This window comes from Plectropomus leopardus, chromosome 3 (genome assembly GCF_026936395.1).
Source record: "Plectropomus leopardus strain MGB_pleo_1.0 chromosome 3, ASM2693639v1, whole genome shotgun sequence".
NCBI classification, from domain to species: domain Eukaryota; kingdom Metazoa; phylum Chordata; class Actinopteri; order Perciformes; family Serranidae; genus Plectropomus; species Plectropomus leopardus.
Window position 1 is genome coordinate 2,607,497 of NC_142178.1, and position 27,964 is coordinate 2,635,460.

Sequence of the window (27,964 nt, forward strand, 5' to 3'; positions counted from 1 at the left end):
ACCTCACTAATGTCAGTTACACAGAAATATCAAAAGCTTGTATCCATCATACACTGCATTCAGATTTTTGTGTGGATCCGATTTTTTTAATGTAGCTGTTCACATTATCATTTAAAATGTGGCCAATTATCAGACTCCAATGTGAAGTGGTCATGGCCTTGATGTGGCCTGCACATCCAGAAGAACAACTAGACGTCACACACAGAACACTGTGCGGAGAAGTCATATCCACGGTGGTTCCTGCCAAAACACCCGTCAGACCAATCACAGCAGCAGCCCCATTGGATGCGAGCACACGAATTGGCTTACACAGCTGTCAAACATGGCAGAGAATCCCCTTTTTGTAAAATTGAATAACTCATTAAATACGAACGTATCATAAAAACAAACACTTGAACAAACATCAGGGTGATGAGAACTACCTTCAGTGACAGAATCCATCTTTGGGAAAAATTTATTTGGTATGTAATTTGAGTTTTTAATTTGGCTTATGTCCCATTTACTAACGTGGAGGGGTGGGCTTTATGACCTATACTGCAGACAGACACCAGGGGGTGATCCAGATTGAAAAGCTCCAATTTGGGGGAGCTGTCATGTTGTCCATGTTTATATGCCTACAGTCTATGGGTCTTTTCCAGAAGTTGTGCTCTGCTCCAGCTAACAAGCTCAGGCACAGAGGATATGTCAGAGGTACCTGTCGGGTGAAAAACAGCAGGCAGCTTCACACTGTGTCTCTGAAGATCAGTTGGTGTGTGGAGAGGCAGATTTCAAACAAGTGTCAAAAATTCAAGTCTAAGAATTACTGAACTTCATCTTGACAACACAGAGATGTCTGCAATTTATTTTCACAGGGATTGATTGTTCCATTAGTGAAAATTTAATGTCATATAGGATTGTTTGATGCTCTTTTCATCCTCCATTTTTTTGATAATTTTGGCTGTGATCACGCATGTGGCATAAATGTTGGCAATATTGTGTATTTTTGTTTAATCTGTGAATTTCCAGCTCAGCTCCTTACAGTAACTTTAAAACACACTGTGGAAACTAAACTGCTACATTCAGACTGTTAAGTGCAAAAAATGTGCCGTTGAAGCCCATTCAACGTGACATTTTTGATCGCACAGCCATCAAAGCATAAAAACATGCATTGTATTATTTCTTATTCTTTTGCCTTGGAATTTGTCATTTTTACTGTTTTTCACCTACTGACGTCATTTTTTAACCATATCTGGCATATGGAGAAAATACATGCTATTTCCACTCGGTGCACAGTCACAATCAATGTTGCTGCAAATCATTGACATATCCCAGTCTGTGCACATAATAATCATGATAAAAACAGAAAATGTACTTTGTATGTAGTAAATTGAATTCATTTAAAATCACAGTGGCATCATGACAAAAACCTGGCATTTAAAGGGTTAAAAATTTGAAAATTAATGAATATTTATTATATTCTATAACATCTATCATATTATAATTATGAATGATTAGGAGTGATGTAGATTAAAACATTTAGGCAATGAAAGCAGAAAATAATGTATAATATTTTTTAAGTGTTAAATTTGTGTGTGTAATATTAAAGCAGGCTCTTAGAGTTAAAGGGTAACTAGACCCCTAAACCACTTTTTTCAGCTGAAAAGCAATATATATGAGTATTTAGTAGTGTTAATTCATTCAGATCCAACTCTTGACATCCAAGTGCAAAGTATTAAAATTCTACATATTGGGTATAAATATGCATAGTTTCTGCTCTCTAAAGAAGTAAACCTGCTATTGCAACTAAATGCAGCCCAGTTTTTCATGCATTCTGTGATTTCTTTCCTCATTTTTCATATTGTATGACAGTGTGGGCTCAGGCATCACCATCTATAATCACACACCTTACATCTATACATAACCAGCCACTCAAATTAATGAAAAGAAAGCCTGTCCGATTGCATCACTGTCGCATATTAGAATGACACAACCTTCTCAGCGTTGACAGCTTTATTATTTTTGTTTCCTAAAAAAAAAGATTAGTTAAAAAAAAATTAGTTTTCAAATGCATTCACAGTTTAAAGCTCAAGCGCCTCTTTCTAGATGTATTCAAAGACAAGACTGGAGCAGAGTAAGAAGGAGCAACAAGAATAGAAACTGTAGCATATCGTAAATCTAAATTTGGATTCGGATTTCTCTTTAAAGGGCTGTCATCTCTGGAACACATTGCCAACTGAAATCAAATTGATTCTAGACATTGAATTTTTCATTTTGTACAGCATACTATATTATGACTTCTTTATGCTTATTTGTCAAAAAATATAAAAAATAAAAATAAAATATGTACACCAATTGCACATGGAGGAAATAATTGCACTTGTGAAAAATTGCACTTTTGGTATAAGTCCAATTGGGGAGTGTGTGTGTGGTCTACAGCAGTATGCAGTGCACTGCAGTGTTGATTGTACAGTCTGACAGCAGCAGAAAGGAAGGACCCCAAAATGTCACAGTATAGTATGTTGTCAAAAAATCTGACCAAAACGTCACAGTATACTGTGTCCTCATGAATCTGACCAAATCGTCATAGTATAGTATGTTGTCAAAAATCTCACCAAAATGTCATAGTATAGTATTTCGTCAAAATCTGACCAAAATGTCATAGTATGGTATGTTGTAAAAAATCTGACTAAAATGTCATAGTATACTGTCTCATAAATCTGACCAAAACGTCATAGTAGAAGGTAGGTAAAAGGTAGAAGGCAGATTTATTGAAGTTTAAAAAACGAAATTACAATTATGCTTGATCCTGCTACATCTTTGGAGCTGAAGGATGAGTTGATTAAATTTAACAGCTACTGTGAAGATTCCATCTGGTTGCTTGGTGATGTTGCTGCTGATGGCATTGTCAATTCCTGCAGTGCAATTTTGAGCCTGCATCCAGTCCTGTGTCCAAATGGACCCCACAAGGTCAGTACATCCAGTGCAACAGCTTGATCCGGGATGTCAGGTGTTAACCATGTCTCTATGAGGATGTATGCAGAGCAGTCCCAGATCTCCTGTTGCTGAGCAATCCAAAATCACATCTCATCTATTTCACTCACCTGCGATCAGGCACTAGACAGAGAAAGGCTTGGTAGAGGAACAGCTCACACTCCGAGTCAGGCCAGCCTCACCAAGTTTCTCCCCTCGGGTCCAACCAGCTTGTTGGCGTACGCCGTTGGCGGGGACCCTTTCGCGGCCACTGACCTCCGCAGGGCCACCTTAACTTAGTGCTAGGCCCCAGGGCTGAGAGGTTTTGTAGGCCCTGTTCACCCCCATCAGGTTTAGGGTATGTGCTGCACAGGATACTCTTTGTGCCAATGTGCTTATCTTCTTGATGCGGGCCTGCATGCCTTTGTAGGCTCCTGACATATTACTAGCTTTGTCATAACACTGTCCTCTACAGTTATTAATGTCAATGCCCATCTCCTCTAAAACATTCATAACTGAGTTGAACAGTCCTTCTCCTGTCAGGCTTTCAATGGGGAGGAACTTTACAAAGCGCTCCTCTATACAGCCCTCTGGTGATACATACCACAGAATGAAAGTCAGCTGGTCCACGTGTGATATCTGGTGTGATCACTGATAGCAAAATACTTTGCAAGTTTCACTCTGCTGATGATTTCATCCAGCACTTTCTCTCCCATCAGCTGTATGAATTCCTCACACACACTCAGAGAGATGTAGGATGGAGTTCCTCTGCCAGAATTTCCATATTTTTCAATATGAGCCTTTAAGAAGGATCAAACTGGCTGATCAGTTCCATGCTGCCCAAATAGTTGCCATTGTTGGTGTCTCCAAACCTGTGGCTGTCACCCCTGTACTGTCACAACAGTAACAACCCTCTGTCGAACCTGTGTCCAATATTCACATTCCTCATTGAACTGTCTCTTGAGTTCTGAGTTCACTGTTCCACAGTCAGCTGCTTGATTGATGTAAGCAATCATGGCTTTTCTGTGAATGTCACTGCTTTCGTGTTCTGCTGTATGATCACCTGCATGTTTCCAGTCAGAGCAACCCCTACTAACAAATGCTGACTTTTCCTTGTTCTTGCCAAATATCTTGCATGCAAAATAAACCACACTGCCTGCTGATGGTGAGTGACACAGCCATTCTCTGCTTACACACTCCCTGTTACTCAGTTTGCAATTGAAATGTGATTTTGAGAAAAATCTCCTCTGATGTTTATACATGCGCTCCGATGCAGACAGGTCAGCGCTTTTATTTTGACATGGCTCCAGTCCCTTTTTTGCCCAGTATGTGCTCACTTTCTGCCGGTCAAAGTCGTCTTCACAGCAGCTCGGGTCACTGCTGTAAGGGCCATTGTTTCCGCCTCTCTGATGTTTGTATGCCTCCTCCACCATTCCACTTCTCTGTTCCTCTCCCCCTGTGGCCGTTACCTCCACCTGCACGGGCCCCGCAGCCTCATCTGCTCTCCGGTGGGTTAGATAGTGAGCTTCCTGTGGGCCCACTATCATCCTCCGCAGGTGTTTTAAAAAATCCTGTGAGCTTTGGATGCTCTTTAGTAATTCTTTTTCCCGCTGTTGCTTTGCTCTCACTAATTTTATTTTGTGGGCATCGCTCTCCAATTTCTTTTTTCTCATCATTTTGCAATTGTCACTCAAGCAAAGCGTGAAAGATTAACACATAGGGGGGTGGGGCTGGGCTAAGCAAAGAGTTAATTTGGACCAATCAGCAGCCTCGAACGTGCATATAAAGTGATTGATAGAAAAACTGATGACTTAAAAAACAATTCGACTTTTTTCAGCTCATTGTGTCCCCAATGCGGAGACACGCACTTTCAGGCAAATCATGAGACACCGAAACTATGGCAGATCTGCATATATGTTCTCCCTCTTTAGGGACGTTCTGTGCTCCCTTTACCCTGCCCGTAGAGAAGAAATGGACGACTACTTGGCAGTCATTCTCAATCTGGCCCTCCATTTTGGCGGCAATGGTTTTTTCCAATATCATGTCCACTTTGCTTCGGAAGCTGCAGCCTGTTTCCAACAATTCAATGAAGACACTCACTGGGGCAGTCTGGACAATAAAATTTACTGCTGCATCTTTGCTGCTCATGCAGTCCTGCAATGCTCCCTGTGTGGTGCTCACCCAGTCCTCTCACCCAGCCTCCTCTTGCTCCATTCCCGCCCATGCCAAGCCTCGCCCACCCTCAGCACGACCCACATCCTTCTCCCACTTGTCAGCGGCAGCCCCTCTGGCACCCATAGCTCCAAAGCTGGTATCAGCCTATCTCACTATCTGTCCTGCAATCGTTGGCATAGACAAAAATGGCAGGCCCATTATGCACCAAGGGGGTCGAGCCATCTGCAACAACTTCAACGATGCCGGTTGCAACATCACACAGTGCCGCTTTCTCCATGTCTGCTCCTTCTGCGGAGGTGGCCATGCCCGTCCAGCTTGTCCTTATAACTCTACTTTACAGAATCTTGGTAAGTACCTGTCGACACCCATTAATATTCCAGCCTTGGTGGCCGCAATCAAAAGACACCCCGATGCTTCTTTCGTGCAGTTCCTCATTAGGGGCTTCAAAAAAGGTTTCCACCCTGGACTTTTGATTTCTCTGTCTTCATCTTTGCAATGCAAAAATCTCAAGTCAGCGACAAATGTACCGGAGTCTGTTGATAACCTGCTTGTTGTGGAAGTCAATGAAGGCTTCATGAGCAGTCCGTTCACACATCCACCTTCTCCAACTTTCCGCATCAGCCCCTTCGGCATCGCAACCAGAAAGTACTCCGTAAAGAAACGCATTATAATAGATCTCTCAGCTCCCCATGGTTGCACCATCCCTAGCATTAACAGCCTGATCCCAAGCAAAGACTTTTCCCTCCACTACGCTATTGTCAACCATGCCATAGCCCTTATCAAACGTGCTGGGAGAGGGTCCTGGCTCTCTACAGCAGACATCACCAGTGCTTTCAAGGTTCTCCCATCCACCCTGACTTCTGGCGATTCTTTGGTATCCGCTGGCGTGGTGCTTATTACTTTGCCGTCAGGCTCACCTTTGGCTGTAAAAGCAGTCCAAAACTCTTCAATAATTGTCAGAAGCACTTGGCTGGATCCTGTTGAACACCCACAACCTTCCATTCCTTGTCCATCTTTTGGACGTCTTCCTTGTTGTCACCCCTCCCTCTTCTCTGCCAGCTTCAGTTTTCTCCAACCTCAGCGTTCCTTTGTCTGTGGAGCAAATTCAGGGCCCTTCCATGTCCCTTGAGTTCCTCTGTTTCACCCTCAATAAAGAACTGTTTGAGGCCTCACTTCCAACTAAAAAACTCAATCGCATTAACCTTTTGATCTCGAATTTTCTCCTTGCCCCAAGAATGCCAGGTCATTTCATCTGCTGTCTTCAAGATCTACTCTATCATAGTCGTCGCCATCTTATGGGGCCACGAATGGTGCCACGAATGGTGCCGCAGATCTTTCCTTATCTACTCAGAAAATCTTGCAGTCATTGATATCATAAACAAAAGGTCGCTCCAACTCCCCATCTATCATGCTGTTATTGCGTTGGCTAACCGGGCACTCTTTCACACACCAGTATATCCTCTATGCAGCTTACGTTCCAGGCCACTTCAATGTTATCGCTGACTCACTCTCTCGTTTCTCAGAAGTTCAGAAGCTTGACTTCTTATGCAGACGAACACCCGACTCTGGTTCCTCCATTTTCGGCCTTGATTTTCAACATCTAAATCTGGCTCTAATGCCTATGATCATGGAATCCCTGAACTCCATTATCAATAGCCTGTCCCCCTGCAACTCTCCATTATCAATAGCCTGTCCCCTGCAACTCTTTCATCATATTACACGAAAGTCTACCTCAGCAGCATTGCGTTTATCTCCAAGCTCCAAACCGGCAGCCTTGGCCCAGCTCATGGTCAGCCCCAGATCACCTCACTGCGAGAGCAAACCCAAAATCCTCACCGACTTCCACTAACTATGGATTTGCTGTCACGCTGCCTCCACACCATCCGCTCTGGATATAGCATTCCTCATGTAACCCAAACTCTAGAAGCCATGTTTGTTCTCACTTTCTTCAGTTTTCTCAGATGCTCAGAATTCACTGCTTCGACCCTTTGCTATGATCCACGTCGGCACGCCTGCCTTTTGGACTTTTCCTTTTTCTCAAACAACACCATAGTTTATTACTTGAAATGAACCAAAACCAACCAATCTGGCCAACCCACTCTGTACTAAATCCCTTCCTAATTCTCTCTAACTACTTACATTTCAGGACGTCCCAAAGCACATCCTTTGTTTGCCTCCGAATCTGGCCAGGTGGTTATCCACTTTTGGTTCTACCAACACTTCTTTGTCTGGCATCTCTCCCATACACTACTCCGGACACTCCTTCAGAATCGGAGCCGCCACCTCGGCCTCCTGCAGCAGCATCCCAGAACTCTTGATTCAGATCATGGGCTGATAATCCTCCCAAGCCTATCACCATTTCATCCGTTCTGACCTAAAAGATCTCAAATCTGCTTTGTTCAGTCTCGAATAATGTGCATCTTTGGGGGTCTGTTGTGCCCGGAAGCCACAGTGGATTCCCCACCAAAGCTTTCCCACACTGCACTCAACCATCCGTCCCACAATAAATAATTTAGTCAATCTATGTTCATACCAATTCCATTTGTGTCAATAAATTCTCGAACTGAACTTTTAATTGGTGTGGTCCTTGCTAGTGAAATATCACTGAAACATTATAGTATAGTATGTTGTCAAAAATCTGACCAAAACCCCATAGTATACTATGTTGTCATAAATTTGCCCAAAACGTCACTGTATAGTATGTTGTCAAACATCTGACCAAAACGTCATAGTATGGTATGTCATTAAAAATCTGACGTATGCTATGATTACAAAACGTCATAGTATACTATGTTGTCGAAAATCTGACCTAAACAACATACTGTAATACATTGGCAAAGATTTGTCGAAAAGGACATGGTATAAAATATCGACAAAAACTGACCAAGGGGTCATAGAATAGTATGTCATCAAAAATCTCGCCAAAATGTCATACTATTGTATATTGTGACGACATAGTATACTGTAAGGTTTTGGTCAGATATTTCACGACATACTATATGATGACGTTTTGGTCAGATTTTTTTCATCATTTTGGATGACGTACCGACGTTAAAGTTTTTTTTTCATGATTTTGGACGGCTACTATACTATGATTTTTTTTTCATGATTTTGGACAACATACTGTTCTATGAGGTTTTCGATGCAATCACATACTGTAGTATGAATATTTTATGGTATTTTGGTTAACATACTATGCCATGACTTTTTGAAGGGCATTTTGAATTATACACTATAATATGACTAATTATGCTATTTTGGATGACATACTAGGACTTTTTTTTCTATTTTGGAAGTCATACTGTACTATGATGTTATTTATGCTTTTTGCATTACATATTGTAATATGAATAGTTTATGCTTGTTTGGACAACATTCTATACTATGACTTTATTCATGCCATTTTGGATGACATAATATACTGACCTTTTTATGATATTTCAGACAACATATTATACTATAACTTTTTTATGCTATTTTGGATCACATACTATAATATTACTTTTAATGCTTTTTTTGAATGACATACCATACTATGACTTTCGCTATTTTGGATGACATACTATACTATGACATTAGAATTCAGGCAAAGACCAAGCTGAGACAACCCTTATGATACCATCAAGGTCATTTTGTCATGCTTGACACCCACAGAGAACATACAGTTGATTTCATGAGCCTGTTATGATGAGTAAATCAAACTTTGAATCTTTGTTATGCCCATTTCGGAACACAATAACACAGTAAACTTTGAGACTTGTACAGTATTTGTCCTGGTAAAAGCAGTACAACTTAAAACAGCACGGCATTGGAAGCCAATTTGAGCAAAATCTTTATTGACCGAGAAGAGCAATCACAAATGATGACAGAATATACAACCCCACCAGCATGCCAGCATTTTCATAGAAACTGTACAATGTGAAGGAATGTATGGAGCAGGAATACATTATCCAAACAAACAAACAAACAAACAAACAAAAAGTTTTACATCCATATGCTCTGGTACAGTACGAGTCGATTTCAATCTTTTAATGTTTCTGGTCAGCTGTGTTTTAAAAACCCTCCTCCTCTCTCATTAAACATTAATCCTGTTTCTCTGGTAGTGTCACCTGAACCTTTGTGTCCTTGCTGTCCCTCTGAAAGGGGCACCAGGTTAAAAGGCTCATCACTTTTCTCTCTTCACTACCAGCACGTTTGTGGGTGAGAGCGGACACCGCCGAGGTCTCCGGCAGCAGCAGACGGTGCCTGGCTCAGCCTCCTCCTGTGCTTTCTCTGACTCCTCCACACCTCCTGACTGCAGGCTACCAGCTATGAAGCAATTTGATCCAGTGAGAGGGGGAGGGGCTTTGCAGGGGGAATGATGTACATTAAGGCAAAGGGGAATGACAAATTAAAAAAAAAATGCTAAATTAGAAATGTTTTTCTCCACATGATCATAGTGCTAAGGCCTCATGGCTAAAAGGAACAAGTGTGCCGAGATTCATCAATACTGATTTTCACCTTGTTTGGTTTCTTTTCCCAAATTCTTAACATTCAGTCCCGTCCAATTGCAGTTTATTTCGCAGAGCCTGTATCTGAGTAACCTGTATAGACAGTCTCTACTACAACAGGGCTACAGATGGTTATTGGTTGTTAGTGAGAGTAAGCCCTTAATATACAGACTACCTGATAACAAGCACTGCTCATAATCACAATGCATGCTAAATAAACATTAGTAGCTTTATGCTAGGCTTGGGTGGTATCACAGTATTATGAAATCCCGAAGGTATGTTTTTCAATACTGTCATAAATACAGGTGCTCCTCTTTCTATTAAACTCATTGTATGTAGTGCATAGCACGCACCACCAGAGCCCAGTGTCCAGTCTCTACTGGTGGAACAGGCAGCTGAGCTGAAAGACACAGCGACACCTAGTGGTGGAGGGAGAAGTTAAAGGACTGTAAACAGCCAGCGGTCAGCAGGCAGAGAGATTGTTGGGAATAACGGCATGTTTTTTTATATCTAACTTGGTGAATTAAGGATTTATTTCCAACAGTGGAGCTGATGAATGTTATGAACAGTGGATTTACTAACTAGATTACTAACAAGAGTAACCAAGACAGTTTTATTGTTTCTGTCACGTCTGAATTAAGTTTATGACGTGAAACGAGGTAATTAAGCCTTATCAGTCTTTCATGACCGAGAGAAAGTTGAATTTAAAAGGTGTACAGTTGTATTTCTCTGTAAAATAGGTATGAGAATATTACTTTTCTTAACATTTTGTGGGTTTCTATTGTGTATTAATTAGTCCGTAAAGATGAAAGTAGCTTGCCATCGGAGGGTTAGTGCAACAAACTTTTACCATCATTTACAGCATATCCACGTAAAATTTCATTAAGGTATGAAGGTATGAAACATTATATACCGCCCAAGCCTAGTTTACATACTTGATACATAAGGCAGCTTTTCTTTTTTTTTTACCCACATTTTACTCCCTTTTTACTTTGGCCCCAGTCCCCATTTGAAGGGGAATGGGTGAATACATTTAGGGAAGGGAGAGAGGAGCCGTACAGCAGCTCTGAATGAAATGTTTTTACAAGGCAGGTATTGGTAATTATATCAAAAGACAGCAAGCAAAGAAAGCTGCAGATAGAGAGGTTTTGGGGGGCGGGTGGATGTGGTGGGGCCTGCTATGGACACAGCTGATTAACAGTGATGTGAATACAGTCACATTACACAACCTTTGATACAATTATATATTTAAAAAAAAAAGGCAAACAAAAGTTGATTGTACAGTTGCTTTTCCACATGTACTTCATACTGAGAGAGGAAGACACCATTCAGGAGAGGTGGAAGGCGGGGGTTAATCTCTTCAAGCAGCGAAAAAATCTGGGACAAAATAAAAACAGGTGCTAGGTGTGAGGAAGTAAGGTGCTACATGGCACAGCTTGGTGGGGGTTGGAGTCAGTGAGGATGGTGAACAGAAGTGTGCAACCGATGAAACGTTGGGCAGATAGGGTGGTGCTGGATGGACGGACGGATGAGGTGGGACTGCTGCTACGGATGCTGCTACGGATGCTGACAGAGAGGTGGGAAGGATGCCGGGGTGTTAAGACAGTGAGGTGGTAACGAAGGCATGAAATGCACGACAAGGTAAAAACGAGTAAAAACAAAGAAGGCAGACATGGTGGACGCGGGGTGAGGATGGATGGGGGGAGCGGCTGAGTAACGCACAGAGCTGGGGGAATTGGATTCCCTTGCCCCCAAACACAAAGGCCTCTTTTAGTCTTTCCAGTCTTTCTTGATGTTGAGGTTCCACTCCCAGGACAGGTGGTCATGCTTGTCGTCATCGGTAAACTTGGATTTGATGACATAGTTGCCGCGGGCCATCATGCCTTTAGGAGCCTCCTCCATCGTGGTCAGGAAGTCATATTCAGTGGAACGAGGCCCGTAGCTGCCCACCATGTATTCTGATTTATCAACTGTTAACAGACAGAACAGACATTATGGTCAGAAGGAAACAGGGACTGGATTTAAGAGATTCAATTATGTACACATAAAAATCTATCTATCTACCTACATTCTTATAACCCTGTTTTCAGTTTGCATTTGTGTCTGTCTAACAGTTTTTTTTAAATAACCCCTGCCATTGCATATTTATATGGTTGTTCGTTCTTTGCTTGTTGCTGTTTTATATTGCATCTACTGTCTTGCAAATCAAGTAAAATAACAAAAAAAAAATCACTTAGTCCGTATATGATATCAAACAAAATATGGACAACTGACTTACATAATATATTGTGTATGTTTATAATAGCATCCTACTGCACCTTTACTTTTGTTTTTTACCATGTTTATACCATGTTATTGTATACAATGAAATAAAGGTCTATAACTCTCTTCAATGGAGTATATCACTTCACTGCAAAAAAAGAAAGACTCGCTGCCTGTTGCAGTGTCTTATTTTGATTTGCAGACTTTATTCATTTTTTGTCTTATAATTGTCATTATTAGTACTCAAATGAATATAAATCACTGAATATAAAAACAATTTATCAAAATCAAATACATGTAAATGTTAGTGCGTTAGTTTTTTCGTTTAATTGTATTTGTTTACAGTGCAGACATGCCACATCCAATATAGTGGACACGTTGATGTATCGCAGCAATGAGCCAACACAGTGAATGTAGTCTCTACGTATATACACTATATTACCAAAAGTATTCGCTCACCTGCCTTTACTCATACTATGAACTGAAGTGCCATCCCATTCCTAACCCATAGAGTTCAATATGATGTCGGTCCACCTTTTGCAGCTATTACAGCTTCAACTCTTCTGGGAAGACTGTCCACAAGGTTGAGGAGAGTGTTTATAGGAATTTTTGACTATTCTTCCAAAAGCGCATTGGTGAGGTCACACACCGATGTTGGTCGAGAAGGCCTGGCTCTCAGTCTCCGCTCTAATTCATCCCAAAGGTGTTCTATCGGGTTCAGGTCAGGACTCTGTGCAGGCCAGTCAAGTTCATCCACACCAGATTCTGTCATCCATGTCTTCATGGACCTTGCTTTGTGCACTGGTGCACAGTCATGTTGAAAGAGGAAGGGGCCCGCTCCAAACTGTTCCCACAAGGTTGGGAGCATGGAATTGTCCAAAATGTTTTGGTATCCTGAAGCATTCAAAGTTCCTTTCACTGGAACTAAGGGGCCAAGCCCAGCTCCTGAAAAACAACCCCACACCATAATTCCTCCTCCACCAAATTTCACAGTCGGCACAATGCAGTCTGAAATGTACCGTTCTCCTGGCAACCTCCAAACCCAGACTCGTCCATCAGATTGCCAGATGGAAAAGCGTGATTCATCACTCCAGAGAACGCGTCTCCACTGCTCTAGAGGCCAGTGGCGGCGTGCTTTACACCATTGCATCCAACGCTTTGCATTGCACTTGGTGATGTGTGGCTTGGCTGCAGCTGCTCGGCCATGGAAACCCATTCCATGAAGCTCTCTGCGTACTGTACTTGGGCTAATCTGACGGTCACATGAAGTTTGTAGCTCTGTAGCAATTGACTGTGCAGAAAGTCGGCGACCTCTTTGCACTATGCGCTTCAGGATCCGCTGACCCCTCTCCGTCACTTTACGTGGCCTACCACTTCGTGGCTGAGTTGCTGTTGTTCCCAAACGCTTCCATTTTGTTATAATAGAGCTGACAGTTGACTGTGGAATATTTAGGAGCGAGGAAATTTCACGACTGGATTTGTTGCACAGGTGGCATCCTATGACAGTTCCACGCTGGAATTCACTGAGCTCCTGAGAGTGGCCCATTCTTTCACAAATGTCTTGTTTCACAGTCTGCATGCCTGAGTGCTTGATTTTATACACCTGTGGCCAGGCCAAGTGATTAGGACACCTGATTCTGATCATTTGAATGGGTGAGAGAATACTTTTGGTAATATAGTGTATGTCTTATGTTGGTGATATGACAATGTAACAAACAGAATAGAATGTACAAAGAGAGAGCCAGCTGACCAATCAGAGCAGACTGGGCTTTCAGGAGGCGGGACATAAACTCAGAGTGACTACTTCAGACAGAGGTGCTGCAGCAGAGGGCAGTATGAGACACGTTTTTTTTTTTTAATCATTAAGGCATGTAAACCTATTATAGTAAACCCCCAAAATACAAATATGATCCCAAAATGAGCATAATAGGGCCTCTTCAATATTAAAAAATATTTATGTTATAATATATAAAATGTAATAAACTATAGCCCTATTTTTACAGTACATATTTGGGTTTTTAAATCAGGCCCAAAACGGCTACCATGGGTCGGGCTCAGGGTGGGGCCTGATTTTTTTTTAGACCAGATCTCAGCTCTATGTCACCCACTGCTCACGCATGCAGTTTGTTCCAGGCCTAAGTGGAGACACATCGTCCATCTTTATATACAGTCCAGGAGAGGAAAACACTGACACACTAACATGCATGTAGAGCATGAGTGGTTTCCCACAACAAACGACAGAGGCTCAGATTACAGCACACACGCACACACACACGCACGCACGCGCTCACACACACACACACACACACACACACACACACACACACACACACACACACGCACACACACACACACACACAGAGGGAGTGTGACTTCATTCTCTGCTCAGGATGCCTTTACTCCACTATATCTTTATATGGCAAATAATGCTTTGCAATGTGAAAACAAAATGTCAAAAAGTTGGTGAAATTTACAAACTAGGATTTAAGCTTGATTCCAGACATGGCTGGAACACACCTAATTACTTGTGTTTACAGGATGAACTGGTGTTCTTGTAAGTTTTCAAACAAATCGACAGATTGTTCACTTACTCTTAATTCCTTTCCTGTATGTCTGCTGCACATACTTCAGACCCGAAACAATCTCCCTGTTCACCTGAGGAGACAAACACTGTTAGACACCAGCAGACAGGTTCTGATCAGGGAAAGAATGGGAATCTACAGAGTATTTCACTGACATATCAAAAGACGCCTCATGACTGTTGCTCGACATTTGTCCAGATACATGGGATCTCTGAGAAGAGCCGGATTTATACTAAATCAATATCATAAATATTCCCATGGCCCCATTATTAATATCAAAATATGCAGTCCAATGCCTTCAACATTAAACTAGCATTTTGTTATCAAGTGGTTTCGTTATTATTTCTGTAAGTTGTGTCTTTACTGACAAAGATGTGCAATGACTTCAACTTTTTTTGATGATCCAAATATTAGAGATCTTTAAATACTACCAACTATGATGTATTGAGACATCACATTGTTATTATGGCAGTGAATAACATAGAGAGACAGGGAACGTGATCATAGTCTGTCTCCATGGAATATGACTATCTCTGTGGACAGCAGCTCTCACCTTAAAGCTGATCTTTATTTTGTACTCAACTCCCTCCTGCAGAATAAACGCCTGTTTCTTAAAGGTCTCCAGGTCTCCTGTTACAAACCAAAGGAGAAAAAAAAACACGATCAATGTTTTCCTCACAACAGCCACAGTGATGCTGATCATGATCATCAGGAGAATGCAGCATACCTTCACTCAGACATACAGAGATTCATTTTCACACAACATTTTCAAGTGAAACATGTTCAGTGTTATGGACCGAGTCACCATCAAGTGCTCTCAATGGACCAAAAAAATGCAAAACTTGTTTTATCTTTGGCTAATGAATTTCCAGCCGTTAGCAACAACAAACTCCAAAATCAGTACTCCTCACTGATGTTGGGACGGGGTTTCAGGGCTTTCATAGGAATGTTAACGACAAAGAGGCTTCTCTGCAGTTTCCAGAACGGAAGTGTTCGCCATCAAATTGCAGAAAGAGTTCTTACAGATACTTCCAAATGTCAGAAGTTTCTGATCCCAAATCTGCATGGCTTTCTCAGTGATGTTCCTAAAGGTCTTCATGTGGTATTTTGGAGGGAGTCTGACAATTTTTTTTATCAATACCTGAGTGGTAATATATGCTTAAATTTAGCACTAAAGCTGTGTTACAAATGGTATCAACCCAAAAATTGCTGTAACATCTTATGACACATAATTGAGCATGAGAATGGTAAAGTTAGGCTAAATTTTGGTGATGGCAAAATGGCATGGCCATTTCACAGGAGTCCCTTGACCTCTGACCTCAAGTTTTCTGAATGAAAATGGTTTCTATGGGTACCCATGAGTCTCCCCTTTACAGACACACCCACTTTATGCAGGTTTTTGCTGTCATTTGATTCCTAATTAAGACAATCTGGTAAGAATGGCTTCACCTTGTCAATATGGACAAAACTGTTTTGTAAAGTGAAATAATGGAATTGAAAGCATGCCATTAAAAATGTGATTAAGTGGGGTTAAATTTAGAAATCCTGTGATTTCTTGCTATGAAAATGTTTTTGACAGCCCTAGTTACAATGTTATTAAGTGTGGCCAAAGTTTAAAATAATGATGATAATAACAATATAAGTTAATACCTGTGAAAAAGACATATACCTGCATACGTGCACACACTGACACTCACACAGAGGATTTACACTAAACATGCATGCACACACATGTCCATTTCTATCTTTCATCTTTACCTCCATCTTTCTATACAAGGACTTCTGAGAGGTTTTCTGGCTTATGACAACATATGCGTCCATGTCACAGGGTTCATATTATTTGCTAACAGTGGGTTGTCCAAGTCTGACACCATGGGCCCCCTTAGGCAAAATCAAGACAACAACACTTCCTCATTCCTGTTATAATGCTTCCATGTAGTGAAGTTATGGCAGTGTCTTTGTTTATGATTTTTTTGCAGATTTGTGGAGGTTAATTTGTGGTGGACATAAGATAATGGTATTCCTATCAAGAGCATCAGATTTAACTTAGGGACCCAAGTGGGACCCACTTTGACCCAAGTATTATCTGACTCAATGAGCTTTGTGTTACACCCTGTTTTAGAGCCCCTTTAGTTGAGGGGGGCGGCTCACAGTTAGAAAGCCTCTGAGCTAAACCTGGTGCATGACTTTCAAAGCCACAATAGTCCAAATTCAGATGGGCTTCAGCATGCAGAAGCTGCACTGAGTCCTTTACTGGCACTGATCTGACTCACTTACTAAGTTTGGATGACTCATCTGCAGCAGCATCCAACAACTCTGAGAAATATCATAATCATGTGAAACTTGTGATATGAGGACTTTATTGAAGCCTATGGATATCATGAAGGTTTTAGTTAGTTAGTTAGTTAGTTTAGTTATTTTTGCATTAAATCCCAGGAGTGTCAAATTTTTATACTGAGCATCTGTCTCGCTCATCTATATATATGGGGATAGACAGAACTTACAGTATATAACTGTATATACTGTACGTTAAACATATATCATAAAGAAAGATACTGCAAACTATCCACAGAAAGGTCTGACATTTTGCCAATTATCTGTATGGGTATTTTTTTTAATGATGGCTGATAAAATTGAGAATTAAAAAGTGCAGAGAAAGTGTCAGCATTGGAGGACCTTTTACTTTGTAAAACCTCAGGAAAGTAAAATACATTTTGAAAATGACCAATAAATCTATCTTGTATGTTGTATTCCAAATCCTAAATATTAACAGAAATATTGTAAATGCATATTGGTTCCAAAAATCAGTCATCAGTCTCACTGACTACAAATAATTGGTTTTGGCATTAGCCCTGAAAAAGCAATATCAGTCGACTACTAATTCTATGTGCAGGTTGGGCAGTCATTAATCTTTCCTTAGAAGTCAAGTCAAGTCAATTTTATCTATAGAGCCCATTATCACAAAACATGCTTTGCCTCAGAGGGCTCTATAGTGTACGACATCCCTCTGCCACCCCAGGAAAAACTCCAGAAAAAAAGAACCCCTGTAATGGGGGAAAAAACAGGAAGAAACCTCAGGAAGAGCGGCAGAGGATGATGAGGGATCCCTCTTTCAAAGAAAGCAGGAGAACTAAAAGTGATGCATGAAAGCTGGAACAGGACAGAATGTTCTGGATGGAATCAAATCTGGGTCAGCTGAGGCAGGAGCAGCTCCAGAGGCAGGGTCTGAACTGCTCAATGGCTACTGGGAATATCATAAGTACAGTTTTAAAACTCACAAGCCAAACAGTTAAAAAAAAAAATCTATGTACCTTATTGATGCCTCTCTACCTCTGTATGTAACCAGTGAATCCATACTTGTTTACAGCATGCTCAGCACAGACTCAACCCTTCACACATGGATCTTTAAGTACAGTGATGTTAGATGAAAGTCAGAGTAGGCAGAGTGGGTGCTTGGATCACTGCTGATGCTATATTTGACTGACACAAATGTAGTTGCTGCTCATGACCTCTTTTAATTTGACAACAGTCTGTGAGGACGATCTGAGGGCACCCACACTGCTGACATTAATTACATTTCATGTAATAAGAGGGTAATCTTCATTTCTGCTTCATAACCCAGTCTGAACAGGACTCACCTTGCAGGTCCAGGACCAGCGGACTTGGGGCGCTTTCACAGATCAGAGACATCCGGGTCACTTGGACATTTGAAATACTGGGATCTGAGATTGGGTGAGAGAAACAGATGGTTCAATAAAGACAAAAATACCTGACCAGACAGGACATTTTTGACACTGTTCACACAGCTCCTAATTAAACACCTTTGAGTATTCACCACTGTTTACCACTGATGTGATTGCTTTTTTTCAATTTTATGCCGATTTTTGTTAATTTTCGATTAACCCTTTAAGTATTAAGAAGGATTAAGTTAAAAATCAAGCAAGTAAATGAGCCCTTAAAAAGCTGTAAGAATTTTGTTAATTTGTAAAACATCAGGGAGCTAGTTTTATTCATTCATTATTTATTCACATTTTCTCTTTTAAAAAAAAGTTGCTGTGAACTTGCTGTATATGATGCTGAAAGTCTCAGTTTTGATCAAACATTTGCCATTAAAAAGTTTTGTGTTGCAGTTTGTTATATTCCAGTTACTAAATTTTGACAGTAAGATTTTCATTTCATTAATACATGTCAGTTACCTGCCCCATTAGCTATTAATAATCAGTACTAGCCCTGAAAAAACAGCATCAGTCGACCTGTACTGAAAAATATTCACATTTCAGAGGCTTGAATCAAAGAAATTACAAATTCTTTTTTCTTTAAATATTACTCAAGGTGATTTAACATTTTTAAGACTACTTTGTGATTAAACTTATAGTTGACAGCTAATCAATTCATCATTGTTGCTCTACTTCAAACTGGTCAGAAATTTTTTAGAGTTCAATCTTACAAAGACTGTCCTGGCATTTGTTGTGACAACACTGCTCACAACAGCAGGCTCCAAACACGGCCTGCACGATGCATCCTTTAAGAAACAGCTGTCTGAGTGAGAGGGCTCAGGGGAAGTGAAATCAGGACAGCGCTGCTGTAGTTGGGACAGCCTCTGCATTAATTACACTTACGATTATTCTCAGTCCCACTGAAGCAACTGTGTCTCTTCACTGTGAGAGGGCATGCTAATCTATCAAGAGCTCAACATACTGCTAAATAGTAGGTCAGAGGCTGCCATGAATACATGCACACTGAATACACACTGCTCTGGCTGTCGCACTGAACTAACAGGATGTGAACCTCCAGTCCGCTTTAGACCGCCCTCAATTAATCTAAGTTGCAAACAACATCGCTGACAAGATGTAATCTTATGGTATAATATCAAACTTTCCTTCAAATGTAGAGCTCATTTTGTCAAAACAAAAATGCTGTGATACAAACAAACCTTGAACTACTTTTAACTCCCAAATGTCAGCTACAACTCTGATTTAGGGCTGAATGATTATTTATTCACATTAAAAGTTGCACTTTGAAAGAGCTACAATATAATTTGTAAGTCCCGTAAATAGCAGTATGTTAATAAGCTGTAGGATGTAGACAGGTTAAGATGTTGCGTGCTGGTTTTGCCAGCTATAATAAAGACCGTCACCAGGAGATTTACTCACAGCTGTAGTTAATACATGTTAATTCTATTAAAATCTGAATTATTTTGGCTGTTGTGCAGTTAATAGGCTTTCTTCATGTCTTTGTATGTGCTACTTAAATATGGCAGAAGATTGACTTTTCCAAAACTTTCCATACAGAACCATATTTAATTCATTCATTTTTGTTATTGCCATTTTGGTTAATTTTCATATTTTTCTGTTTGTGTGTTTTACATGTTCAAAATATTTGTCTGTCTATCTAATTCTAGAGACATGGATCTATGATCTATGCTCTACAGCTGAGACATATTCTAACAACCACACACACAATTACCAGATTCAGTGGCCCCAGAGCCAAGCAGGGTTTCCTTATATTTGCGTAGGCTCTCATCATCCTTGTCCATTTCTTGGATCTCTTTCACTGTCTTCTGGGCTGGAGCCTTGTAGTTCACCGGCTCTGGCTCTTCATTTTCGGCGGCAATGGCTGCTAGCTGCTCCGTAGTCACGTCATCCTCCGCCATGTCTGGAGACATAAACAGGTAGGGTTTAGGAAGAAAAAAGGGAAGAAAAATAAGTAGAAAAGAGTTTCTGATGCAAAGCGTGCAGAGAATTCCTCTTGTATTCCTTCTGGAACACTTGGCCTCTTGGGGAAGATGTAAATCACTGAACAAACAGATGACCACAACAGTAATGCAAGTGAGGAATACTGATGGAAAGTGTCCAACCTACTGGATCTCTGGATCTGAAGCTGCTTTGCTGTGCCAAGGTGAGCTTGTGCTGATAAGATGGCTGCAGCAGCTTCTCTTTTCCCTCCTGCTTCTGCTGACCTAACTCTAGCTGCTGTGTGATATCACCTAAACACATTTCTCTGAAATAACATCATCACCACTAGGAAAGTCATGAATGAGGCGTCACGCATCACATGATACAAAGCCGCTCACTGGGGAGGTATGGACCCTCTTAGACCCAGGCATTATGTAGGTCACAGAAAAGGGAGCATGCTCCTTTGGCATGAGGAATATTAACCCACAGGGATGTTTTTCTCACTTCTGGTGCTACTTCCATGCAAGAAGAAGAGTTTAAAGCCTCTGGAAACGTGACTTGAAATAGTAAGACTGCACATATTATATCAAAGTTAAGATAGGATAAGATGATCCTTTATTTATCCCCAGAGGGGAAATTCAAGAAAAAAAAGAAACTGAGTGAAAATTAATGTTTCCAACTATTAGAAAACCAAGTTGAAAACATTTCATTTTGAGGATTTGAGGATATTTCTCCAGACTGTGTGGGCGTGGCAGATCACGTTTTGATTGACACCAACATGGATCCCACCTTTATCGACTGTCTCTCGTCTCCACGATGACAGCCATGGAGCAAAGCAGAGTAGGTGTGGTGCAGCCCATATTGTTCAAGACTGCCATGCTCTGTATAACAGAACAGTACATTCCAACAGTGCTCCCCATTAACAGTCCAGTTTGTGCCAGAGTGCACTCCAGCACTCAGAGTGAGTGTTTCTGAATGCACCCTCTGAACTTTCAGAATCAGAAGATTCTCAAAATAATACAGTTCACTCTGTCACAACTTTAGTATACAGTTAGCATATCGTAGCACATGTGACATGAGCTGAGATGCACCTGTTTGTTATCAAACCTATGAATGCAATGATAAATGGTGGAACTGTAGAGTTAGCTACCGCTGGAGCCATATTATTAATGTATTTTTACTACATTATTGCTTTCCCATTTTCCACAGTCATTGGTGTGGATCTGTGTAATGTTGATTAAAGCCAGGTAACACACAAATACTGCGTGCTGCACATAGGACGTTACATTAGCTGAAGAATGACATCACCACATCTGAAACATTACATCTACAGCATTTAAAGGAGTGTTGAGGGATTTTAATTGGTCATGTTAAATTAGTATCAACAGACAACTGACTTTGAATTTTTGATTGGCTTCATCCATATTCTGAGATATGGATCAGCGATAACCACGCCCAAATCAACCCAGCTTCAGAAAACTGTGAAAAAATTAAAATGACAATATTTCAGATTTGGATTGAGGCTAATGCCTGATAATTTTTTATACTTTTTATTATGCATGTAAGACCCTAAATTACACACTAATAAAGTTTTTGGTGATTTGGGTTCCCAGAGGCTTTAACAAGTGGCTTTAAACGGCATGCAATGCAGTATATCTAAATTATATATATATAGGGCTGAAATGATTCCTCGAATAATTCGAGTAACTTGATTACAAAAAATGATCGAGGAATTTTCTCTGCCTCGAGGAATCGTTTAATTTTGCCAGCTCAAAGCATGGTATTCCGCCCCGACTACTTTTAATGCGGCACAACGCGCTGACGTCACGCACGTAAAGGAAGAAGAAAGAGGCGGCGGATATGTTTGGTTTTAACCATGGATGTAGAGGTAACGACGAAGAAGGCGACGAAAGCGAAGAGAAAGGCACAAAGAAAAGGCAGAAAATGTCAAAAGTGTGGGAGCATTTCAAGCTGGACACCAAGGCGAACACTGCTGCGTGTATTCACTGTAAGACAGCGCTTGTATACCACAACAGTACGTCTTCAATGCTGCAGCATCTCCACCGAAGGCCCCGTTTACTCCGAGAGCGGAGGACCGTCACCCGAGACAAGGCAAAATGAAGTTAACGTAGCGCTAATTAATGAGATTAACGTTACTGTACCTTGCTAACATAATGTTAGCCCTGCGGAGGGCTAGGTTTCTATTAATTATGACTACTGTCGATGCGTGGCTAATGTGCCTTTCATACAGGCTTTATTTAATCTGTAAAAACACAGCGCTGTAGAGGGATGGGGGTGGAAAATAAAAACATAATAAAGCTAACTGGGTAGTTAAAAAAGGAAACCAATGGTTCATTGTTAGGTGAAATGTCTTATTGTCCTATGTATATTTATAATTGCTCTTTAACTAAAAAATATGTTTTATCCGATTACTCGATTAATTGATCTAATTTTCAGTAGAATACTCGATGACTAAAATATTCGATAGCTGCAGCCCTAATATATATATTCCCCAGTTGCATGCCTGCCTGATTTAAAAAAGAAAAAAAAATCCTGAAATGCAAACACAAGATTACTTTTAGGCACATAAAACATTCAATTCCTATCAGGAAATTAAGTCTCAAAGCAAAAATCCACAGGTTACATTAAAGCATATATAATGGGCTTAAATTTCATTGTGACAGTTCATATTCTTACGTATGTGTTCATTATGTATTTCCCTAATGACAAGGTCATACCTTGGTGAGAAGGTTAATGCTGGACAAAACCCCTCTACTGAAACTTAAGTAACAAAAGCAAAAAGAGCTTTATACCAAAAGACCTGACATTCACATTGAGGCCATCCCACCAGCAGAACTACATAAGCCTTGAAAAGAGACATTTGAAATATTATGTCCACTCTGTTCTTTTAAGTTACATTCTCCTACACCACCCCAGTACTGGTTGTTAATCTTTAATCACTAAAAGCTACAGCTGCTAACTTTTATCAAAATTACTTTTTGTTATGTTTACTGGAACTGTTACTGTATCCACACAGCTGTACATGAGACAGATAGTGTCAGAGAAAAAAACATATTCCTCTGAACAAAAACAACCAATCAAAGTCTAAGAGTCTCAAACACAGCTTTTAGTCATATCAATTACTTTTCATGAAATGGCAAACTAGGCAGCACTGATCAAATATGAATCTAGATTCTGTTACTGCAGGGTTTTCCACATATTCGTTTACTTGTGGTGGGCCACTACAATTACAACACCTGCCTCCACAAACATATTTCATACGGCTATTAAAATATACACAGCATGTGTTTATTAATGACACCACACCCACAAAGCACTGAGCTGACTGTTGTCCCCACAGACCATGGTTGTCACTGACAGAGCAGCTTAATACCAGGTGCAGTGAAAGTGAAAGTTAACCATTCATTGTACTGATTCTAGAAATTTGCATTCACTCGCTCTGCACTGCGCTTCTCCTCTCATCCATTAATCTGATCAGCTCTTAACAAGTCAACTGATCAGTTGACCACACCACAACTCAAATTCAAAAGGAGTTCACGGTCCTGCAAAAATGTCACATTTTAGAGAGAGGGCACAGAATGATCAAAAAAGGGACACGCACACAGGGACACGGGACAGTTTCAGCAAATACAACATGTTACTTTTATAAAAGTAATCACCTTTAGCTTTAAGTGCATCAATTTTATTACTAATAGTAACGACAGTACCATGTTGGGCTCTTCCGTCCAGAGGAGAACTGTAAATAATGGTTCTGTGCACAACATAAATTTGCAGTAATGTGGAAAAACAAGCAGAGAGAATTAAGGATGTAAACTGTGCAATGAGTCTAATCCCTCTCTGTTGTGCCAAATATGTGGCTATTCAGCTGGCCTCAACAAATGGCACTGAAAACCTGTCACGCAAACAAACCAGACATTTCACGTTCAACTACAGCTGATTCATTAATCCATTAAACTATTGGTCGAGCAACAGAAAACTGTTAACCATTTTGATGATCAATTTTTCATTTATGTCTTTTTTTAAGTAAAAATGCTAAACAATCTGTGCCAGTCAACTGGAGATTTGCTGCTTTTCTCTATACTATATTAGAAATGTGTGATCCCCAGGAAGAGTTGGATGTTTTGTTAATCATAAGTAATGTAAATGTAATGACTAAGTGGGTTCTACATAATAGTAAACTTAACATCTTTGGGTTCACACAGGGTTTTAGAAAATTGTGATATGCCTTTTGACGGATAAATGATCAGCAGATTAGTTAATTATGAAAATAGTTGTTAGTGATTCATGAATCTTTAAGCCATTTTTAAAGAAGAATTCCCCCAAAAGTAGGGTTGCAGCGATATAGCGGTTTAAAGGTATACCATGGTATTAAAGTTGGCGGATATTGAATCATGTGTATTTGCTATGAAATTGGAAAAAAAATGCTATCAGGTTGGGAATCTTTCCTGCACATACATATCTCCTTTTTCCCTTCAACTGCCTTTTCACACACACTTCATTGAAAAAGTTGTCTCAAGTTTCAATAACAATAATGTAATTGTTCAACCAAAAAAAAAAACCACTTCTGTCATCATTCATTTAAAGCTTATTGTAACTGATAATGGTAATACTAATTGTGTAATACCGTATGCCCTGATACCGTAAAAAACCATGATATTCTCAGAGATGATTACCAGACCATGAAAATATCAAACTGAAGCAACCCTAACCAATAGTCACTCAAATGTGAGCAGTCTATTTAAAAAAACAAACAAAAAAAAAAAAAAAACTATTTTCGGACAAAACGATTTAATGATTGATGAAGAGAGTGACCTCTAGTTGCAGACATGCATTTAGCTCTGAAGAAACTTAACTGTGTGTTACAGTTGCAAACCAGTAACAGTGCTTTAATACCTACTAGACATCAGTTTACATTACACAACAGCAGCAACCACTGAGGGATTTAAATGCTCTCAGTTGGTGCCCTCAAACACAGAGCTCAGTTAAGTGTGTGGACTTGACTGAGAAAGTTTGAGGCCACGATAGCAGCTGCACAACCAACTGTATATTACAAATTACAAATGTAATTACTTTTGGACTTTGGAAATTTAAAAATAAGGGGGCGAAAACAGCTGTGAAGTATTTTATATTTTGAGTTACAATTACTCACAACAATCCTGTAAACATCTATAAAGCCAGTTTTGATTAACACTATACAGATTCCTCCTTCTGGTTTGAAGTGAGAATCTCTGAACAAACCTCCAGAGTCTTTGACCTGCCCAAACTAGCAACCGTCAGAGGAATGTCTGCATGCAGTAAAGGAACGAACACTGCCAACTGAGGAGTTAAGGTCTGCAGTCATGTAAACGAGCCTGAGCAGGGTCCAAAACACGCTGAAAAATATGTCCTCTCCTCTTCTTTAATACTCCATCACAAATTCTGGTACCTGACGGAACCAAAAATAAGTATCTGAAGGAGCATCTGTGTAATATCAAACTCAAATGAAACCTCGACTAGTTGCACAGATTTTTCTATGATCAAATTTTCTTTAAATGAGATGCATTTTATAATAAATATTAATACAATAAATTTGAATACAGTTTATCAGTGGTGCCTTTTGATAATAAGAATGTGACTGCAGAGATCTTTCAACCTTTATAGAAATGACTGTGTAGACAGGATGGGTGGGTCATAAAACAAAACACTGCCACAAAGGAGTCTAGACTCTTTTGAATGAACCTTTCTTTTGATCTCAAAATGCACCCCGCTGTTTTTGCACAACTAAATTTGATTTATGCAAGAGACAACACTTGGATTAAGGCTGTTTGTGATGACAGGGGAGGTGCTGGTGGGGGAGGGGGCTTCAGAGTGAATGCATTATGTAACTGCTGGGATTAAACTCTGTTACTCTGGTGAAAAATCAAGAAGGTCCTCTTCCCTTCACTTTCAGTGGAAGGACTTCATGTACATTACTGCAGTGGGAGGAAGTTGATCTTGATGAGAGATGTCTATGGTCTTTATTTTTTTTAGCATACCCCTCTGAATTCCTCAGAGGAAGTATGATTTATTGATCGACTTATTCAGCTTCATCTTGTTTGCCTTGTTTCTACAGTTCAAAAAGTCAATACTTGAGGAGTTTATCATAACTAATGTAATAGGCCTCGTTATTAGCACTGTCATAAAAAACATCAACATGAGAAAATTTCAGGATTGCATTGTAATCCAATGTGCCCTTCGAAACTTGAGAAAATGAGCTTGATTTCTTTTAAAAACATGGGTAGAAGGAAATAAGCAATGAAAGAATTGGCCCAAAAATTAGCAAGAAATTGGTTACAAGAAAATCCCATTACTTGTTTTCTAACTCAAAATATTTTCTTTAACTTTATGTGTTTAGCCATTTTATGTTTATTTGTTTTGTTTTAGATATCTGGGTTTTGAGGTATCCAAAAAACATGTGCTGCCACCCCTCGCACAGTGGAGGTGAATGGTGCTGACAGCATCGAAAACACAAAACTGCAGCAGAAACAATGTCCTAAATATTTTGAAGAGGTAATAATCTCAACAGGTTTCAGAGGGTTAACAGCTCAGGATGACAAGACACAAAGCTAGAAAGTCAAATCCACATACACGGAGGAAATGCACAGGAAGCTGGACTCTCGCTGGAGTTTACCTCTTCTGTCTGGCCTAGCCTTCTACTGTTTAAATCTATTTTTGCATTAAACAATAACCTGCAGGTAGCAGCACTACCTATCGTGTCATTTCGGTCCCTGTTGGACTAATACAAAGAAGACATGTCAATTAATAAAGCCTTATATGTAAATAATATAAACAAAAAAATGTTTTGCCATTGTAATAAATGTGTTACTTCAGTTTTCACGAGTACGATTTTTTTTTTAACAAATCACAGCATTTAGAAGTCGGTGTTAATGACCAATAATGGAAGAAACGTGATAACGTGATTATGTCCTTTTGCCGAGGCCAATGAAAAGAAACCTCCACAAGAATGTCAGTCGAGATAGCTGTCAAGAGGCTAACCGCAGCTGCCACAGCGCTAACACGGTGCATGTCATGTCTGTGGTAGCTAGCTAACAGTGCCGCTGTGGACTGATATCTTTTTAGAAAACCGACATCTTTTTTAACAGTGCAACCGGCGGCGGCAACCTGCTCGCCAAAATTAAAGTTAACGAGCCAGTGAGATTAAATAAATTATACTTAACAATAGGGCCTCAACTTTTCTTGGCGCCGACCCTCTCATACAGGGTGTGACTGAAGAAAGAGACAAGATGCTAGCTGGTTCGCCGGGAACAATTCAGCCAAGCTAACCGGAGCCTGCGGCTACCGTTAGCCGGACAAGTTGTCATCAGTTAACGGAGCGCAGGAGTGAAATGAAAGCGGTTTCAGCGATGTCCGCCGGTTGGGGTTACTCCAGAGGAGATGTTTTTAGCTGCCTTTGGTAGTGAGGAGACGTACCTTTATATTTGATGCAGTAGTGATTTCAGGTGCCGTTGCAGTAAGTGCGTTCGTTGCTCTGCGCTCCCGTGCAAGTATGGCGAACAAGGGAACGGCGCCGCCCCGCGCGCGAGTTTTCCTTTTCCTAAGACGGCGAAGGAACGACCCAACCTACTCGCGTACTGATTGGCTTATCTTTTTATTCTTTTCCCAATTCTGACCAATGTTATTCGCCATGCTTAAATTCAACCAATCAAACCAACGAATCTCAGTGGTATTAGCCAATTATAGTAGAGTAAGGCGGGTCATGCTTTTGCCATCCTTGGAAAAAATGTTGCTTCCGGCAACAGGTCCGCGCACCATGCCGCGCACGCTGCACACC

General features: G+C 40.4%; 1 protein-coding gene across 1 annotated transcript; it reads right to left on the reverse strand.

The window, feature by feature from the left end:
- Nucleotides 1-8,939: 8,939 nt before the first annotated feature.
- Nucleotides 8,940-27,763, reverse strand: LOC121942525 (rho GDP-dissociation inhibitor 1-like). The gene is made up of 6 exons (XM_042485751.2): nt 27,604-27,763; nt 19,925-20,113; nt 18,097-18,180; nt 15,012-15,088; nt 14,468-14,531; nt 8,940-11,584 (listed from the first exon to the last, which is right to left on the reverse strand). The coding sequence occupies exons 2-6, from the start codon at nt 20,109-20,111 to the stop codon at nt 11,385-11,387; spliced, it is 612 nt and encodes a 203-aa protein (XP_042341685.1). The 5' UTR covers nt 20,112-20,113; nt 27,604-27,763; the 3' UTR covers nt 8,940-11,384.
- Nucleotides 27,764-27,964: the final 201 nt, after the last annotated feature.

What these genes read in the sequence shown, in the direction of transcription:
- LOC121942525 (XM_042485751.2), bottom strand. Translation starts at nt 20,111, where the DNA reads ATGGCGGAGGATGACGTGACTACGGAGCAGCTAGCAGCCATTGCCGCC. An exon ending in CTCTGGGGCCACTGAATCTG is followed by an intron (nt 18,181 to 19,924) that starts GTAATTGTGTGT and finishes ACCCAATCTCAG; the next exon opens with ATCCCAGTATTTCAAATGTC. An exon ending in GCTGGTCCTGGACCTGCAAG is followed by an intron (nt 15,089 to 18,096) that starts GTGAGTCCTGTT and finishes GGTTTGTAACAG; the next exon opens with GAGACCTGGAGACCTTTAAG.